At 39.9% G+C, this 18,696-nt stretch overlaps 1 protein-coding gene across 1 annotated transcript in view; it reads right to left on the reverse strand.

The window, feature by feature from the left end:
* IBTK (inhibitor of Bruton tyrosine kinase) overlaps positions 1 to 18,696 on the reverse strand; it is a 244,926-nt gene that overhangs the window by 56,461 nt on the left and 169,769 nt on the right. Inside the window, exons 21-22 of the mRNA XM_053710478.1 lie at positions 3,863 to 3,972; positions 2,717 to 2,865 (exon numbers count right to left, since the gene is read on the reverse strand). Coding sequence (XP_053566453.1) covers positions 2,717 to 2,865; positions 3,863 to 3,972 — 259 coding nt within the window. The remainder of the gene's footprint in view (positions 1 to 2,716; positions 2,866 to 3,862; positions 3,973 to 18,696) is intronic.

Genomic DNA, 18,696 nt, shown 5'->3' on the forward strand with positions numbered 1-18,696 from the left:
GTATGGATGGCCTCTTCCAGGGCCTCAAACCAGAATGCCGCCGCGGCCGTGACAGGCGCAATGCATGCAAGGGGCTGTAAAATAAAACCTTGTTGAATAAACATTTTTCCAATTTTTTATCCATTGGATCTGAAAAAGCACAACTGTCCTCAACCGGGATAGTAGTACGCTTTGCTAAAGTAGAAACTGCTCCCTCCACCTTAGGGACTGTCTGCCATAAGTCCCATGTAGTGGCGTCTATTGGAAACATTTTTCTAAATATAGGAGGTGGGGAAAAAGGCACCCCGGTCTATCCCACTCCTTGCTAATAATTTCTGTAAGCCTTTTAGGTATAGGAAAAACATCAGTAAACACCGGTACCGCATAGTATTTATCCAGCCTACACAATTTCTCTGGTACTGCAACTGTGTTACAGTCATTCAGAGCAGCTAATACCTCCCCAAGCAACACACAGAGGTTCTCAAGCTTAAATTTAAAATTAGAAATCTCTGAATCAGGTTTCCCCGAATCAGAGATGTCACCCACAGACTGAAGCTCTCCATCCTCATGATCTGCATATTGTGACACAGTATCAGACATGGTTCTTACAGCACCTGCACGCTCTGTATCTCTCCTAATCCCAGAGCTATCGCGCTTGCCTCTGAATTCAGGCAATCTAGATAATACCTCTGACAGGGTATTATTCATGATTGCAGCCATGTCCTGCAAGGTAATCGCTATGGGCGTCCCTGATGTACTTGGCGCCATACTAGTGTGCGTCCCCTGAGCGGGAGGCGAAGGTTCTGACACGTGGGGAGAGTTAGTCGGCATAACTTCCCCCTCGACAGAATCTTCTGGTGATAATTCTTTTTATAGATAAAGACTGATCTTTATTATTTAAGGTGAAATCAATACATTTAGTACACATTCTCCTATGGGGCTCCACCATGGCTTTCAAACATAATGAACAAGTAGATTCCTCTGTGTCAGACATGTTTAAACAAACTAGAAATGAAACTAGCAAGCTTGGAAAACACTTTAAAACAAGTTTACAAGCAATATAAAAAAACGCTACTGCGCCTTTAAGAAACACAAAATTTGTCCAAATTTGAAATAACAGTGAAAAAATGCAGTTACACTAACGAAATTTTCACAGTGTATGTAATAAGTTAGCAGAGCATTGCACCCACTTGCAAATGGATGATTAACCCCTTAATACCAAAAACGAAATAACAATTGACAAAAAACGTTTTTAAACAGTCACAACAACTGCCACAGCTCTACTGTGGCTTTTTACCTCCCTCAATACGACTTTTGAAGCCTATTGAGCCTTCCAGAGAAGTCCTGGATCATGCAGGAAGAAGAAGGATGTCTGTGTCTGTAATTTTTGCTGCGCAAAAAAGCGCTAAAATAGGCCCCTCCCACTCATATTACAACAGTGGGAAGCCTCAGGGAACTGTTTCTAGGCAAAATTCAAGCCAGCCATGTGGAAAAAACTAGGCCCCAATAAGTTTTATCACCAAACATATATAAAAAACGATTAAACATGCCAGCAAACGTTTTAAAATACATTTTTATAAGAGTATGTATCTCTATTAATAAGCCTGATACCAGTCGCTATCACTGCATTTAAGGCTTTACTTACATTACTTCGGTATCAGCAGCATTTTCTAGCAAATTCCATCCCTAGAAAAATATTAACTGCACATACCTTATTGCAGGAAAACCTGCACGCCATTCCCCCTCTGAAGTACCTCACTCCTCAGAATGTGTGAGAGCAGCAAAGGATCTTAGTTACTTCTGCTAAGATCATAGAAAAACGCAGGCAGATTCTTCTTCTAAATACTGCCTGAGATAAACAGTACACTCCGGTACCATTTAAAAATAACAAACTTTTGATTGAAGAAATAAACTAAGTATAAAACACCACAGTCCTCTCACGACCTCCATCTATGTTGAGGGTTGCAAGAGAATGACTGGATATGGCAGTTAGGGGAGGAGCTATATAGCAGCTCTGCTGTGGGTGATCCTCTTGCAACTTCCTGTTGGGAAGGAGAATATCCCACAAGTAATGGATGATCTGTGGACTGGATACACTTAACAAGAGAAACATTATTTTCTAGGTTTACTGGCCCATTAAAGTCCTTTGCAATGGGGTGTGAATACTTAGGACATTTTGAGGTATGTACGTATGTATTGGGTACTTGTAAAGCGCAGCTAATCACTGTAAGGGTCTCAAGGCGCTGCTCATTTTATCGATCTCGGAAGGATGAAAGGCTGAGTGGACCTAGCCGGGGATCGAACCTGCAACCCTTGGGTTACTACAGAGCTCAGCCACAGTGCCTTAGCATGCTGAGCTATCTGAGGTAAAATATCTTTCTTTTTTACATAGAGATGCTCAGGTGATATTTTCTAGTCAGCTTTTTACAGCTATGCTGCATCACTTTCAGGTGTTACAACATTTGGGTATCATGTCCCTTTAAGAGCTGCATTGTAAAGATCGGCATGCAAATAAATATTTTATAAGTTGTTATTTTAGTAGCAATATTTTCAGGGTTTTGCCATCTCAGATAAGACTACATAAAAAGCTTCCTGAAATTGTTTATTTTATTGCCTTAGCTGTGGTAATTAGGGAGAGACATAAATGGTCTGCTGTACTGATCAATGCAGGATGCACTCCAGTCTCTCTGAAGGTAATAATATTTAATACTATGTCCCTTTAACAGATGATGCACACCTCATTTTTACTAGGCGTAATAACTGCAATGAAATCCGGGGATGGCAGATCTCTAGGGCTACTAGCCCCAACAAAGCTTCCTTCAGAATCAGATGTCAGCAACTCTTGAAGAGATTCAACTGAGTTAGTCTTTCCAGATTTCAAAAGCCCTGTATAAGGAAAGGAACAATAAACAGAAATAAAACATTAAAACATAAACTGTATGTTTAAAACAAAATTGGTTGGAAAAAGCTATCAGGAAAAAACACAAGACCAATGTGAGTCTTCCGACGGTATTACTACAGGTGTGAAGAAGAAAAAAAAGTTTTGAAAAGTAAAACTTCTTTTCTCTCACACATACATAATGAAATATTCAGAACTAGTGGCGTCAGTAGCAAAGCAACTCATATGAAGGTAACAGGTGTTAAAAAAGACACATAAGTCAAAGAAAGAGTAATCTGCAAATTATCTAATTTATTTGCTAAAATTGCTGTTCCTCTCTAGCTTGATAATAGATTGCTTTACTAACAAATGGTTCCTATCAATATACCATGGTAAGAAATAGCACACTTGGAAGAATGTAATATTTCTACAGTAAAAAGGTTCTTTGGAACTTGTATATTTAAGAACCGTATAGGCAAACTGAACCAATTTTTTTTCTATCATGGTTCAGATAGAGCATGCAATTTTAAGCAACTTTCTAATTTACTCCTATTATCAATGTTTCTTCGTTCTCTTGCCATCTTTATTTAAAAAACAGGAATGTAAGCTTACAAGCCGGCCCCTCTTTGGTTCAGAACCTGGGTACAGCTTGCTGATTGGTGACTAAATGTACCCACAAATTAGCAAGCACTGTCCAGGGTGCTGAACCAAAAATGGTCCGGGTCGTAAGCTTACATTCCTGCTTTTTCAATAAAGATACCAAGAGAACAAAGAAAAATTGATAATAGGAGTAAATTATAAAGTTTCTTTAAATAACATGATCTATCTGAATCATGAAAGAAAAACATGTGGGTCCATTGTACCTTTAAATTCTGTATGGCATTTTATAAAGATCTTTGCTAAACATTTACCCAGGAATCTACACATGAAAAAATAGCAATATTTAAAGATTCTGCATAGAAATCAGTAAGGGCAGTATATAACAAAAATACTTCCTTCACAGACCTGTTGATGGTGGGCTCTGAATGATGTCAGAAAGGTTATATCCCCCAGAGCTATCTAAGCGCTTCCTTGGCTTCTTTTTTGCTTTTGTTTTGGCTTTTTTGAATCCTTCTCTATAAAAACAAAATGTAACAATATTTATACAGCCAAATTTACATTTATATAAACGTCAGAATTTGAAAGAGAGTTTTTAAACCTGAAATGTAAACACTCACATACACGCTCACCTGATTCCAGCTTAAAAATATTATATACACAGTATTGTTTTAGCACTTCTGGATCAGTGGGCAAGTCGTGCAAATAACAACAAACAAGCCCAGCTACTGAGGCTAGCCATAATGATAAAACTACTATATTCAGGGACGGGTATACTACTGAGGCTAGCCATAATGATAAAACTACTATATTCAGGGAAGGGTATACTACCGAGGCAAGCCATAATGATAAAACTACTATATTCAGGGACGGGTATACTACCGAGGCAAGCCATAATGATAAAACTACTATATTCAGGGACGGGTATACTACGGAGGCTAGCCATAATGATAAAACTACTATATTCAGGGACGGGTATACTACCGAGGCAAGCCATAATGATAAAACTACTATATTCAGGGACGGGTATACTACGGAGGCTAGCCATAATGATAAAACTACTATATTCAGGGACGGGTATACTACTGAGGCTAGCCATAATAATAAAACTACTATATTCAGGGACGGGTATACTACTGAGGCTAGCCATAATGATAAAACTACTATATTCAGGGACGGGTATACTACTGAGGCTAGCCATAATGATAAAACTACTATATTCAGGGACAGGTATACTACTGAGGCTAGCCATAATGATAAAACTACTATATTCTGGGACGGGTATACTACTGAGGCTAGCCATATTGATAAAACTACTATATTAAGGGACGGGTATACTACTGAGGCTAGCCAAAATGATAAAACTACTATATTCAGGGACGGGTATACTACCGAGGCTAGCCATAATGATAAAACTACTATATTCAGGGACGGATATACTACCGAGGCTAGCCATAATGATAAAACTACTATATTCAGGGACGGGTATACTACCGAGGCTAGCCATAATGATAAAACTACTATATTCAGGGACGGGTATACTACCGAGGCTAGCCATAATGATAAAACTACTATATTCAGGGACGGGTATACTACCGAGGCTAGCCATAATGATAAAACTACTATATTCAGGGACGGGTATACTACCGAGGCTAGCCATAATGATAAAACTACTATATTCAGGGACGGGTATACTACCGAGGCTAGCCATAATGATAAAACTACTATATTCAGGGACGGGTATACTACGGAGGCTAGCCATAATGATAAAACTTCTATATTCAGGAACGGGTATACTACTGAGGCTAGCCATAATGATAAAACTACTATATTCAGGGACAGGTATACTACTGAGGCTAGCCATAATGATAAAACTACTATATTCTGGGACGGGTATACTACTGAGGCTAGCCATAATGATAAAACTACTATATTCCGGGACGGGTATACTACCGAGGCTAGCCATAATGATAAAACTACTATATTCAGGGATGGGTATACTACCGAGGCTAGCCATAATGATAAAACTACTATATTCAGGGACGGGTATACTACCGAGGCAAGCCATAATGATAAAACTACTATATTCAGGAACGGGTATACTACTGAGGCTAGCCATAATGATAAAACTACTATATTCAGGGACGGATATACTACTGAGGCTAGCCATAATGATAAAACTACTATATTCAGGGACGGGTATACTACCGAGGCTAGCCATAATGATAAAACTACTATATTCAGGGACGGGTATACTACCGAGGCTAGCCATAATGATAAAACTACTATATTCCGGGACGGGTATACTACCGAGGCTAGCCATAATGATAAAACTACTATATTCAGGGACGGGTATACTACCGAGGCTAGCCATAATGATAAAACTACTATATTCAGGGACGGGTATACTACCGAGGCTAGCCATAATGATAAAACTACTATATTCAGGGACGGGTATACTACCGAGGCTAGCCATAATGATAAAACTACTATATTCCGGGACGGGTATACTACCGAGGCTAGCCATAATGATAAAACTACTATATTCTGGGACGGGTATACTACTGAGGCTAGCCATAATGATAAAACTAATATATTCAGGGACGGTTATACTACCGAAGCTAGCCATAATGATAAAACTACTATATTCAGGAAGGGTATACTACCGAGGCTAGCCATAATGATAAAACTACTATATTCAGGGACGGGTATACTACAGAGGCTAGCCATAATGATAAAACTACTATATTCAGGGACGGGTATACTACGGAGGCTAGCCATAATGATAAAACTACTATATTCAGGGACGGATATACTACCGAGGCTAGCCATAATGATAAAACTACTATATTCAGGGACGGATATACTACCGAGGCTAGCCATAATGATAAAACTACTATATTCAGGGACGGGTATACTACCGAGGCTAGCCATAATTATAAAACTACTATATTCAGGGACGGATATACTACCGAGGCTAGCCATAATGATAAAACTACTATATTCAGGGACGGATATACTACCGAGGCTAGCCATAATGATAAAACTACTATATTCAGGGACGGATATACTACCGAGGCTAGCCATAATGATAAAACTACTATATTCAGGGACGGATATACTACCGAGGCTAGCCATAATGATAAAACTACTATATTCAGGGACGAATATACTACCGAGGCTAGCCATAATGATAAAACTACTATATTCAGGGACGGATATACTACCGAGGCTAGCCATAATGATAAAACTACTATATTCAGTGACGGGTATACTACCGAGGCAAGCCATAATGATAAAACTACTATATTCAGGGACGGGTATACTACTGAGGCTAGCCATAATGATAAAACTACTATATTCAGGGACGGATATACTACCGAGGCTAGCCATAATGATAAAACTACTATATTCAGGGACGGTTATACTACCGAGGCTAGCCATAATGATAAAACTACTATATTCAGGAAGGGTATACTACCGAGGCTAGCCATAATGATAAAACTACTATATTCAGGGACGGGTATACTACGGAGGCTAGCCATAATGATAAAACTACTATATTCAGGGACGGGTATACTACGGAGGCTAGCCATAATGATAAAACTACTATATTCAGGGACGGATATACTACCGAGGCTAGCCATAATGATAAAACTACTATATTCAGGGACGGATATACTACCGAGGCTAGCCATAATGATAAAACTACTATATTCAGGGACGGATATACTACCGAGGCTAGCCATAATGATAAAACTACTATATTCAGGGACGGATATACTACCGAGGCTAGCCATAATGATAAAACTACTATATTCAGGGACGGATATACTACCGAGGCTAGCCATAATGATAAAACTACTATATTCAGGGACGGATATACTACCGAGGCTAGCCATAATGATAAAACTACTATATTCAGGGACGGATATACTACTGAGGCTAGCCATAATGATAAAACTACTATATTCAGGGACTGATATACTACTGAGGCTAGCCATAATGATAAAACTACTATATTCAGTGACGGGTATACTACCGAGGCAAGCCATAATGATAAAACTACTATATTCAGGGACGGGTATACTACCGAGGCTAGCCATAATGATAAAACTACTATATTCAGGGACGGATATACTACCGAGGCTAGCCATAATGATAAAACTACTATATTCAGGGACGGATATACTACTGAGGCTAGCCATAATGATAAAACTACTATATTCAGGGACGGGTATACTACTGAGGCTAGCCATAATGATAAAACTACTATATTCAGGGACGGGTATACTACTGAGGCTAGCCATAATGATAAAACTACTATATTCAGGGACGGATATACTACTGAGGCTAGCCATAATGATAAAACGACTATATTCAGGGACGGATATACTACTGAGGCTAGCCATAATGATAAAACTACTATATTCAGGGACGGATATACTACTGAGGCTAGCCATAATGATAAAACTACTATATTCAGGGACGGGTATACTACTGAGGCTAGCCATAATGATAAAACTACTATATTCAGGGACGGGTATACTACTGAGGCTAGCCATAATGATAAAACTACTATATTCAGGGACGGGTATACTACTGAGGCTAGCCATAATGATAAAACTACTATATTCAGGGACGGGTATATTAAACACAAAAGAAAAGTATTTCGTTATTCAGAGAGAACATACAAGGTCAAAAAAAGGTTCCTGTTATCAAAATGTGCTCGTTTTCCATGGTATTCTTTGTTGAAGATATACCTAGTGAGACTTCTGGAGCACTACATGGCAGGAAATAGTGCCATCTAGTGCCTTTTGTAAATGGATAACATTCTTGTAAACTGTTACCATATAATGCTCCAGACATATGCACGCTCCTGAGCTTACATCCCTGCTTATCAACAAAACTATGGGAATTTAATAATAGAAGTAAATCATCAAGTTATTTAAATTACATGTTCTATCTGAATAATGAAAGAAAAATGTTGTGTTTCTTATCCCTTTAAACACAGCACAGAGTGGAAAGCTGGCATTTCTCGACACCACACAGATCCAGCCAGTTTAATCTTAAAGGGGCATAATAGTTGAAAAATTACATGTTCAAATCCATTAGAGCATGTAATTTTAACACTATTGACCCGGCTCTGCTGTGTGTTTGACCCCCGCAAAGGAGTAAAACACACAGCAGAAGTGCTGCTCGGGATCCACAATGCATTGCTGGTCCCAAGAAGAACCCACCTCTGATCCAATCAGCAACGCAACATAAAATTACACGCTGTAACTGATTATCACATGTTATTTTTTTGACTATTATGGCCCTTTACGGGTACATACAAACATGGTGTAAATTTAAAGTAGCATTAAAAGGGACAGTTCACCCCAAAAATTTCTCCCCTTTAAATTATTCCCAATGATCCTTTTAACCTGCTAGAGTGTATTAAATTGGTTACAAGTAGCTCCTTTACTCCTATTTCAACATTTGAAATAGCTGGTTTAGCCTGTGGTATCGCCACCTACATTGAACAAATTAATACTGTAGTATAGGCTATTGAATAGCTTAAGTATACACAGCTAGCAGAAGAGATTACACTCTCAGTGGGATGCAGGATAGTTAAGTAATAAAATTATCATTTTCCATTGTTTTCTCTATGTTTTGAGCTTTGGTGTTCCAGCCAAATAAAAGATAAGGAAGCAAGTCTGTTTACACAAACTTAGAATATAATGAGATCTGATATCACCTTTAAGTTCAACCCATTGTAATAGGCCGTGGTTTCAAAGCACAAAATCAGCTACTTCATATACACAAATAAGCATGAAAATGGAATTTCTCAAATATTTTATTTATTTTAAAATACATTAATGGAAAAACAATTTTACAGTGTACTGTCCCTTTAAACTCAACATTTCAACAATGCATACAATGTTTTATTATTTACAGTTAAACATTTTTGCAGTTAAACATTATAAATTGTGAATATTTGTTCTGGGGTACAGGGAGATCCTAACAGGGGTGGTATTTCACTATTAGATCTGGACATAAGGACAAGGGAACAGTACAAATGGAGTCTACAGCCATTAAGCACTGAGAACAGGGATGCCTTGGCCAACATGGCAGAAGTTCCACTGCATCTGTTCTGTCAAATCTTTTAAAGAGCATAGAAAATAAAGGAGCATAAAGGAAATACACAGACAATCTGAAAATACCACCCTGTGTGATAAAGGCATTTACTACATGGTTTTTGGGAGGGAGGGAGGGAGGGAAATGGCTGACAAACCTCTTACATTTAAAGGGACATAAAACAAACTAAAAAAAAAAAATCCACGATTTAGAAAGAGCATACAATTATATATTATATAATAGCAGTAACCTAAAAGTTTTTTAAAATGACATGTTCTATCTGAATGATGAAAGAAAGGATTTTATTGAACATGCCTTTGTTAAATAAATGAAAAATGTTTTGTCAAATCTCCATTCTGCTAGTGAGATCTCTTTTCACCTAAGTATATTGGTTTCTGAAAGGAAGGAAGAGATTTGATATCTAGGAGATACAGCTGTGCAACTGCACAATTTAAAAGAACAGAGAAAAAATGATAGTTAGTAAGGTTGCGCCTCTTGGTGTTTTTTCAGCCCCCTACTAAATTGGTCTGGCTTCCTGAATCAACTGAAGTTTTTGAGTATTTACCAAAAAAGCATGAAATATTGTAGCTAAATTGTCTATGGAAATGGACAAGGCTGTGTTTTTCAGACACTACTGAAAAGACTTTAGCACCAGACCAATCACCATGAGTTCCAAAGCATTTATTTGAAACATAGTTTCAGCTAGTGCTGATGAGTCACCACCTAGGAGCAGTCACTTTTAGCCCAATTGTGCTTTTTACAGAGGAAAAAAGCTTTCTTTAAGTTTTTTCTTGCCACTGGAGTCCTCTTCCACTCCTCCATGACAACATCACGGAGCTGGTGGACATTAGAGACCTTGTGCTCCCCCACCTTCCGTTTGAGGATGCCCCACAGATGCTCAATAGGGTTTAGGTCTGGAGACATGCTTGGCCAGGCCATCACATTTACCCTTAGCTTCTTTTGCAAGGCGGTGGTAGTCTTGGAGGTGTGTTTGGGGTCGTTATCATGTTGGAATACTGCCCTGCGGCCCAGTCTCCGAAGGGAGAGGATCATGCTCTGCTTCAGTATGTCACAGTACATGTTGGTATTTATGGTTCACTTAATGAACTGTAGCTCCCTAGTGCCAGCAGGACTCATGCAAGCCCAGACCATGACACTCCCACCACCATGCTTGACTGTAGGCAAGACACACTTGTCTTTGTACTCCTCACCTGGTTGCCGCCACACACATCTGAACCAAATAAGTTTATCTTGATCTCATCGGACCACAGGACATGGTTCCAGTAATCCATGTCCTTAGCCTGCTTGTCTTCAGCAAACAGTTTGCGGGCTTTCTTGTGCATCATCTTTAGAAGAGGCTTCCTTCTGGAATGACAGCCATGCAGACCAACTTGATGCAGTGTGCTGTGTATGGTCCGAGCACTGACAGGCTGACCCCCACTCCTTCAACCTCTGCAGCAATGTTGGCAGCACTCATACGTCTAACTCGAAAAGACAACCTCTGGATATGACGCTGAGTATGTGCACTCAACTTCTTTGGTCGACCATGGCGAGGCCTGTTCTGAGTGGAACCTGTCCTGTGAAACCGCTGTATGGTCTTGCCCATCGTGCTGCAGCTCAGTTTCAGGGTCTTGGCAATCTTCTTATAGCCTAGGCCATCTTTATGTAGAGCAACAATTATTTTTTTCAGATCCTCAGAGAGTTCTTTGCCATGAGGTGCCATGTTGAACTTCCAGTGACCAGTATGAGAGAGTATAAGAGTGATAACACCAAATTTAACACACCTGCTTCCCATTCACACCTGAGACCTTGTAACACTAACAAGTCACATGACACCAGGGAGGCAAAATGGCTAATTGGGCCAATTTGGACATTTCCACTTAGGGGTGTACTCACTTTTGTTGCCAACGGTTTAAACATTAATGGCAGTGTGTTGAATTATTTTGAGGGGACAGCAAATTTACACTGTTATACAGGCTGTACACTCACTACTTTACATTGTAGGAAAGTGTAATTTCTTCAGTGTCGTCACATGAAAAGATATAATAAAATATTTACAAAAATGTGAGGGGTGTACTCACTTTTGCGAGATACTGTATATATATATATATATATATATATATGTCCCCAGGCTATGATATACCCAAAATTGAGTACCTACTAATAGCCTATAGGTTTAAACAGGTGCCAACAAACTTCTATATATTTTAACAGCCACCACACTTACCTGAAACATAACCATATAATTCAGTGATGTAAGTGTGACAGAAAAGGATATATATATATATATATATATATATATATATTATAATCTAGAACCAACAGGAGGAGGCTAGGCGGTCCCTGCAAACCCTATGGCAGGCCTGTGACTAACTCCCATAGGGTGTTCTTGTGTCACTACCGATACTCCAAAGACATCCCCCTGTCCAAACAGTAGCTCCCTGAGGGGAAAAATGGGCGGCAAATCAGTCTTAGCACCCTTCTCACAAATATCTAGATCACCTCCTTTAGCGGGTGTACAACCTGGCTGATTTTACTGACCACCCAGCTAAAATGTTAGCCATTATTAAAAAATGTCCATTTTTATTCCACAAAATATCATTAAATACAGTTATGTTAACTTATGTAATTAATGTGTGCTTTGCATAGCATAACATGATATAATATTACACTGCCCTTCATAATGCCACCCAGCTGGCAAAATTTTCTTTGGAGAAAATTGCTTTATTCACTTTCCTCCTGCAAAGGCAAGTCTAGTTTCCAGTAAGGTGGGAGGGGTTTTGAGGGCTCTTGGAGGTTTGGGATCTTTGCCTCCTCCTAGTGGCCAGGAGAATAATTACCAGGAGAGATGGACCATGGACTCTCACCACCTTTATGAAAGAAAACAGCTTCTATTCCTTTGAACAAGAAATAATATTTCCTCCTGAGTTCTGGAAAATGACAACAACACTCGGAGAAGCCTCAAGCCACCACTACTACCTTTAGAGCCAGCATCTGCCATATTACCATTCGCATTATTAAGTAATTTTAGATCACAGTAGCTTTTTCTGTGAATTTTTTTTTTAAAAGTGTATACTTGATAAGCTCACTCTTTCTATGTTAAGTTACTTGCATTCTGGGGCTTATGAAATTCCGGATATAATCAAGAAGTTGAGATAATGCTCATTGAAGCTGGAAATTCCATTGAAAAATGATTTACATTATCTTTTCTACAGGACTACAAAATGTACCAAAATAATCCACAGAGAAAATAATTTACGTTTCCAATCATATAACATTGGAATCAGACTTAAAATGCTAGAGCCATATAGTCTGCTACCATATGCAAGTCTGGATATAACAGTCATTTTATCAGGACTTAGTAAAAGCTTCGTTTCTTCTCCATTCAGCCTGGAACAGCTCTAGCAAGGTAGTAAAAACTAGACATGTGCATTTGTTTATTCGTTTCACAATCAAATGCCGTGGGCAGAAGCATTCGGCTATTTTCTGCGTCTGTTTTAATTGTGTGAAAGTGCAACATCAGATATTTGTGTGTTGCACTTTCAAACAATCTAAAGACACTTTCACAGTTTTTAGAGGCTGTTACTCTCTGATGAAGACCACCACTGTTTCTAACACAATGGAAAATAACAAAATAATCAATTATTATTATTGGTTATTTGTAGAGCGCCAACAGATTCCGCAGCGCTAACCAATTTCCTCATACAGCAGTTTCAGGAATGGGAAAAAATGCAAACAGCATAGCCCTCTGAGCATAAAGAAGGCAAGAGGCATATAGGAAGTGGGGTAAAATAAAACCAAGTTTTTTGGCGCCAAGTATGACGCACAACGCAAAATGAAGTAGAAAAAAAAATTTGGCGCCAACAAACATTCGGAAATTACGCAACTCGCGTCATGACTGATGCAACTTCGTGCCAAACAACCTTGTGTCAACAAAGACGCAGGAAATTATGAACTTGCGTCATCAAAGACGCACATTCGCGCCAAAAATTCTCGCGCCAAAAATTACAAAATAAATTACAGCATTTTGCGACCTCACAAGCCTAATTTTGCCTGCGAAATTAAAGAAAAACAAGTCAATTTGAAAAAGAGACTATACCCCAGGTAAGAAAATAAACTTCCTAAAACATGATTCCAGTACTGAAACCTATAGTCTGCAAAGGGAAATATACATAGACCTGACTCATGGCAAATATAAGTACAATACATATATTTAAAACTTTACATTAATACATAAAGCGCCAAACCATATCTGAGAGTGTCTTAAATAATGATACATACTTACCGAAAGACACCCATCCACATATAGCAGATAGCCAAACCAGTGCTGAAAACTATCAGCAGAGGTAATGGTATATAAGAGTATATTGTCGATCTGAAAAGGGAGGTAGGAGATGAATCCCTACGACCGATAACAGAGAACCCTTGAAAAGATTTCCCATGAGAGAAACCATAAAATCAATAAGTGATACTCTCTTCACATCCCTCTGAGAAACACTGTACTCTGAGTGGAATTGGGCTTCAATATGCTGAGAAGCGCTTATCATAGAAGAAAAATCAAGCACAAACTTACTTCACCACCTCAATAGGAGGCAATGTTTGTAAAACTGAGTTGTGGGTGTGGTGGGAGGTGTATTACATAGAAACATAGAATTTGACGGTAGATAAGAACCAAAAAGGCCCTTCAAGTCTAGCCATATTACATGTTACTTTTTCCTTAGGATAGCCATATGCATGTCCCAGGCATTTTTAAATTCCTTTACAGTCTGTGTTTACCACCTCAAATGGAAGTTTATTCTATAAATCCACCACACTTTATAGGCATTTTGAGGTTTGGGAAACTTTGCCCCTCCTGGTAGGAATGTATATCCCATACGTCACTAGCTCATGGACTCTTGCCAATTACATGAAAGAAATAGCCCACTTAAAGTTATGGACACAGAATCAGACTGCCAAGTCTCAAAAGCAATGTAGACAAATGGATTCCAGTATAAAATTAAAAAAAGACCTTTATTTCATCTTTCCAAGGTCCATTGGAACAAACTACAACCACTACTGTGCCAACTTTTGACTGTGGCTTTGCTTACTAGTGTATGACATTCCTGGTTCAGCTAGAAATGAATTGTGGATGCACATGCTGTTTTATACTCCAATTATGTTCGCTTGATATACTGGCATTCTGGTGATGTGGTCCCTTTAGGTCTGCCTAGTCTTGTTTTGGATGAAAACTTTGGCACTACTTTTCTGCACTTAGGAGAACAACTTGTCATCAACACATGTGTGCTAGGATCTTGCCCTTTGAATGAATATATAGTGTCCCAACAGTTTTAAAAATGTATATACAGATGGTGGGTGAGGAGGATATTCAAAATAAGGGCTAGATTACAAGTGGCGCTGTATTTTTTTTTTCACAATTGCAAAAACTGCACTAGAGTTAAGCTGTTTGCGCTAGTCGGGTTGCGTTCGTATTACAAGTTACAAAGAAACATATTTTGTGCAACCAGTAACCTGAACAGCGCAAAAATACTAACTCACGTTTTTGCGTGCATGTATTCACCCATAGAAATCAATGGAGGAAAAAAAGTTTTAAAAAAAACTAACACCATCGCCAGGAATAGGCAAGGTGTCCGTACACGGCTACTGGTGTCCGTGACTAGCCCTTGCAGTGTCCACCACAACCTTAGTATATCTTTTCTTTCTGATTAAATAATAGGAATAAAAAAAAATATGTAGTGTGAATAAAGTTAGTGGCTTTTCAAGAGACTGCTAGCGATATTGGGTGATGATAATGGATGTGTATCTGCAGCTGTATAATAACACCCAGCTCTATACAAAGACACAGTAGTGACACTGACACATGCGTATAGCCAGACAAGGACTGGTTATAGGATCAGTGGTATCTGCATCAGTATACTAACACCCAGCGCTATATAATGACGCAGTAGTGACACTGGCTCATGGGTATAGCCAGACAAGGGCTGGTTATAGAATCAGTGGTATCTGCATCAGTATAATAACACCCAGCACTATATAATGACACAGTAGTGACACTGGCACATGCGTATAGCCAGACAAGGACTGGTTATAGGATCAGTGGTACCTGCATCAGTATAATAACACCAAGCACTATACAAAGACACAGTAGTGACACTGGCACATGCGTATAGCCAGACAAGGGCTGGTTATAGAATCAGTGATATCTGCATCAGTATAATAACACCCAGCACTATATAATGACACAGTAGTGACACTGGCACATGCGTATAGCCAGAGGAGGGCTGGTTATAGAGTCAGTGGTATCTGCATCAGTATAATAACACAAATCAATATATAATGACACAGTAGTAACACTGGCTCATGGGTATAGCCAGACAAGGGCTGGTTAGGGTCAGTGGTATCTGCATCAGTATAATAACACCCAGCTCTATATAATGACGCAGTAGTGAAACTGATACCTGGGTATAGCCAAAGGAGGGTTGGTTATAGAATTAGTGGTATCTGCATCAGTATAATAACATACAGCACTATATAATGACACAGTAGTGACACTGGCTCATGGGTATAGCCAGAGGAGGGCTGGTTATAGGATCAGTGGTATCTGCATCAGTATAATAACACCAAGCACTATACAAAGACACAGTAGAAACACTGGCTCGTGGGTATAGCCAGAGGAGGGCTGGTTATAGGATCAGTGGTATCTGCATCAGTACAATAACACCCAGCACTATATAATGACACAGTAGTGACACTGGCTCATAGGTATAGCCAGAGGAGGGCTGGTTATAGAATCAGTGGTATCTGCATCAGTATAATAAAACCAATCACTATATAATGATACAGTAGTGACACTGGCACATGGGTATAGCCAGAGGAGGGCTGGTTATAGGATCAGTGGTATCTGCATCAGTATAATAACACCAAGCACTATAAAATAATGTTTTTAATTTCAAATGTACCTTGGTGTTCTTCACTAAGGTCTGTACTTTGGAAAATATCCGCCACAGCCTTTGTCTGTGCCTATCCCTGATTTTTGCATTCCCACAGAAGTCAATGGAGAAAAAAAAAATGTTGAAAAACAGAATTTATGCTTACCTGATAAATTACTTTCTCTTGTGGTGTATCCAGTCCACGGATTCATCCTTTACTTGTGGGATATTCTCCTTCCCAACAGGAAGTGGCCAAGAGAGCACACAGCAGAACTGTCCATATAGCTCCCCCTCTAGCTCCACCCCCCAGTCATTCGACCGAAGGTTAGGAAGAAAAAGGAGAAACCATAGGGTGCAGTGGTGACTGTAGTTTAAAAATAAAAACCACCTGTCTTAAAATGACAGGGCGGGCCGTGGACTGGATACACCACAAGAGAAATAAATTTATCAGGTAAGCATAAATTCTGTTTTCTCTTGTAAGATGTATCCAGTCCACGGATTCATCCTTTACTTGTGGGATACCAATACCAAAGCTTTAGGACAAAAATGGAACACCAGGTAAGGTGAATCACACTGTAGAGCAGATAACTCTGAAACTCTTCGAGCAGAAGAGATAGCTATCAAAAACAAAACTTTCCAAGATAAAAGCTTAATATCTATGTAATGTAAAGGTTCAAACGGAACCCCCTGCAGAACTGAAAGAACTAAATTCAGACTCCATGGCGGAGCCACAGATCTATAAACAGGCTTGATTCTGACTAAAGCCTGGCTAAACGTTTGAACGTCTGGTACCTCTGCCAGACGTTTGTGAAAAAGAATAGACAAAGCAGATATCTGTCCCTTTAAGGAACTAGCTGATGATCCTTTCTCCAATCCGTCTTGGAGAAAGGACAAAATTCTGGGAATCCTAACCTTACTCCATGAGTAACCCTTGGATTCGCACCAAAAAAGATATTTTTGCCAAATTTTATGGTAGATTTTCCTGGTGACAGGCTTTCTAGCCTGATTCAGGGTATCAATAACCGACTCAGAGAAACCACGCTTTGATAGAATTAGGCGTTCAATCTCCAAGCAGTCAGACGCAGAGAAATTAGATTTGGATGTTTGAAAAGACCTTGTATTAGAAGGTCCTGCCTCATTGGTAGTGTCCATGGTGGCACAGATGACATGTCCACTAGGTCTGCATACCAGGTCCTGCGTGGCCACGCAGGCGCTATTAGAATCACCGAAGCCCTCTCCTGCTTGATTCTGGCAACCAGACGAGGGAGGAGAGGAAACAGTGGAAAAACATAGGCCAGATTGAAGGACCAAGGCGCTGCTACAGCATCTATCAGCACCGCCTGGGGATCCCGGGACCTGGACCCATAAAGAGGAAGCTTGGTGTTCTGACGGGACGCCATCAGATCCAATTCTGGAGTGCCCCATAGCTGAGTCAGCTGGGCAAATACCTCTGGGTGGAGTTCCCACTCCCCCGGGTGAAAAGTCTGACGACTTAGAAAATCCGCCTCCCAGTTGTCTACTCCTCGGATGTGGATTGCTGAGAGATGGCAAGAATGATCCTCCGCCCATCTGATTATTTTGGTTACTTCCATCATTGCTAGAGAACTCCTTGTTCCGCCTTGATGATTGACGTAAGCTACAGTCGTGATGTTGTCCGACTGAAATCTGATGAATTTGGCCGCAGCTAGCTGAGGCCATGCCTGAAGCGCGTTAGATATCGCCCTCAGTTCCAGAATGTTTATCGGGAGAAGAGCTTCTTCCCGAGACCATAAGCCCTGAGCTTTCCGGGAGTCCCAGACTGCACCCCAGCCCAACAGACTGGCGTCGGTCGTTACGATGATCCACTCTGGTCTGCGGAAACACATTCCCTGAGACAGGTGATCCTGAGACAACCACCAGAGAAGAGAATCTCTGGTCCCCTGGCCCAACTGTATTTGAGGAGACAAATCTGCACAATCCGCATTCCACTGTTTGAGCATGCATAATTGCAGTGGTCTGAGGTGTATCCGTGCAAAAGGGACTATGTCCATTGCCGCTACCATTAGTCCGATTGTCTCCATGCACTGAGCTACAGATGGCCGAGGAATGGAATGAAGAGCTCGGCAAGTAGTTAAGAGTTTTAACTTTCTGACCTCCGTCAGAAATATTTTCATTTCTACCGAGTCTATTAGGGTTCCTAGGAAGGGAACTCTTGTG

This window comes from Bombina bombina, chromosome 4, assembly GCF_027579735.1.
Source record: "Bombina bombina isolate aBomBom1 chromosome 4, aBomBom1.pri, whole genome shotgun sequence".
Classification (NCBI taxonomy): domain Eukaryota; kingdom Metazoa; phylum Chordata; class Amphibia; order Anura; family Bombinatoridae; genus Bombina; species Bombina bombina.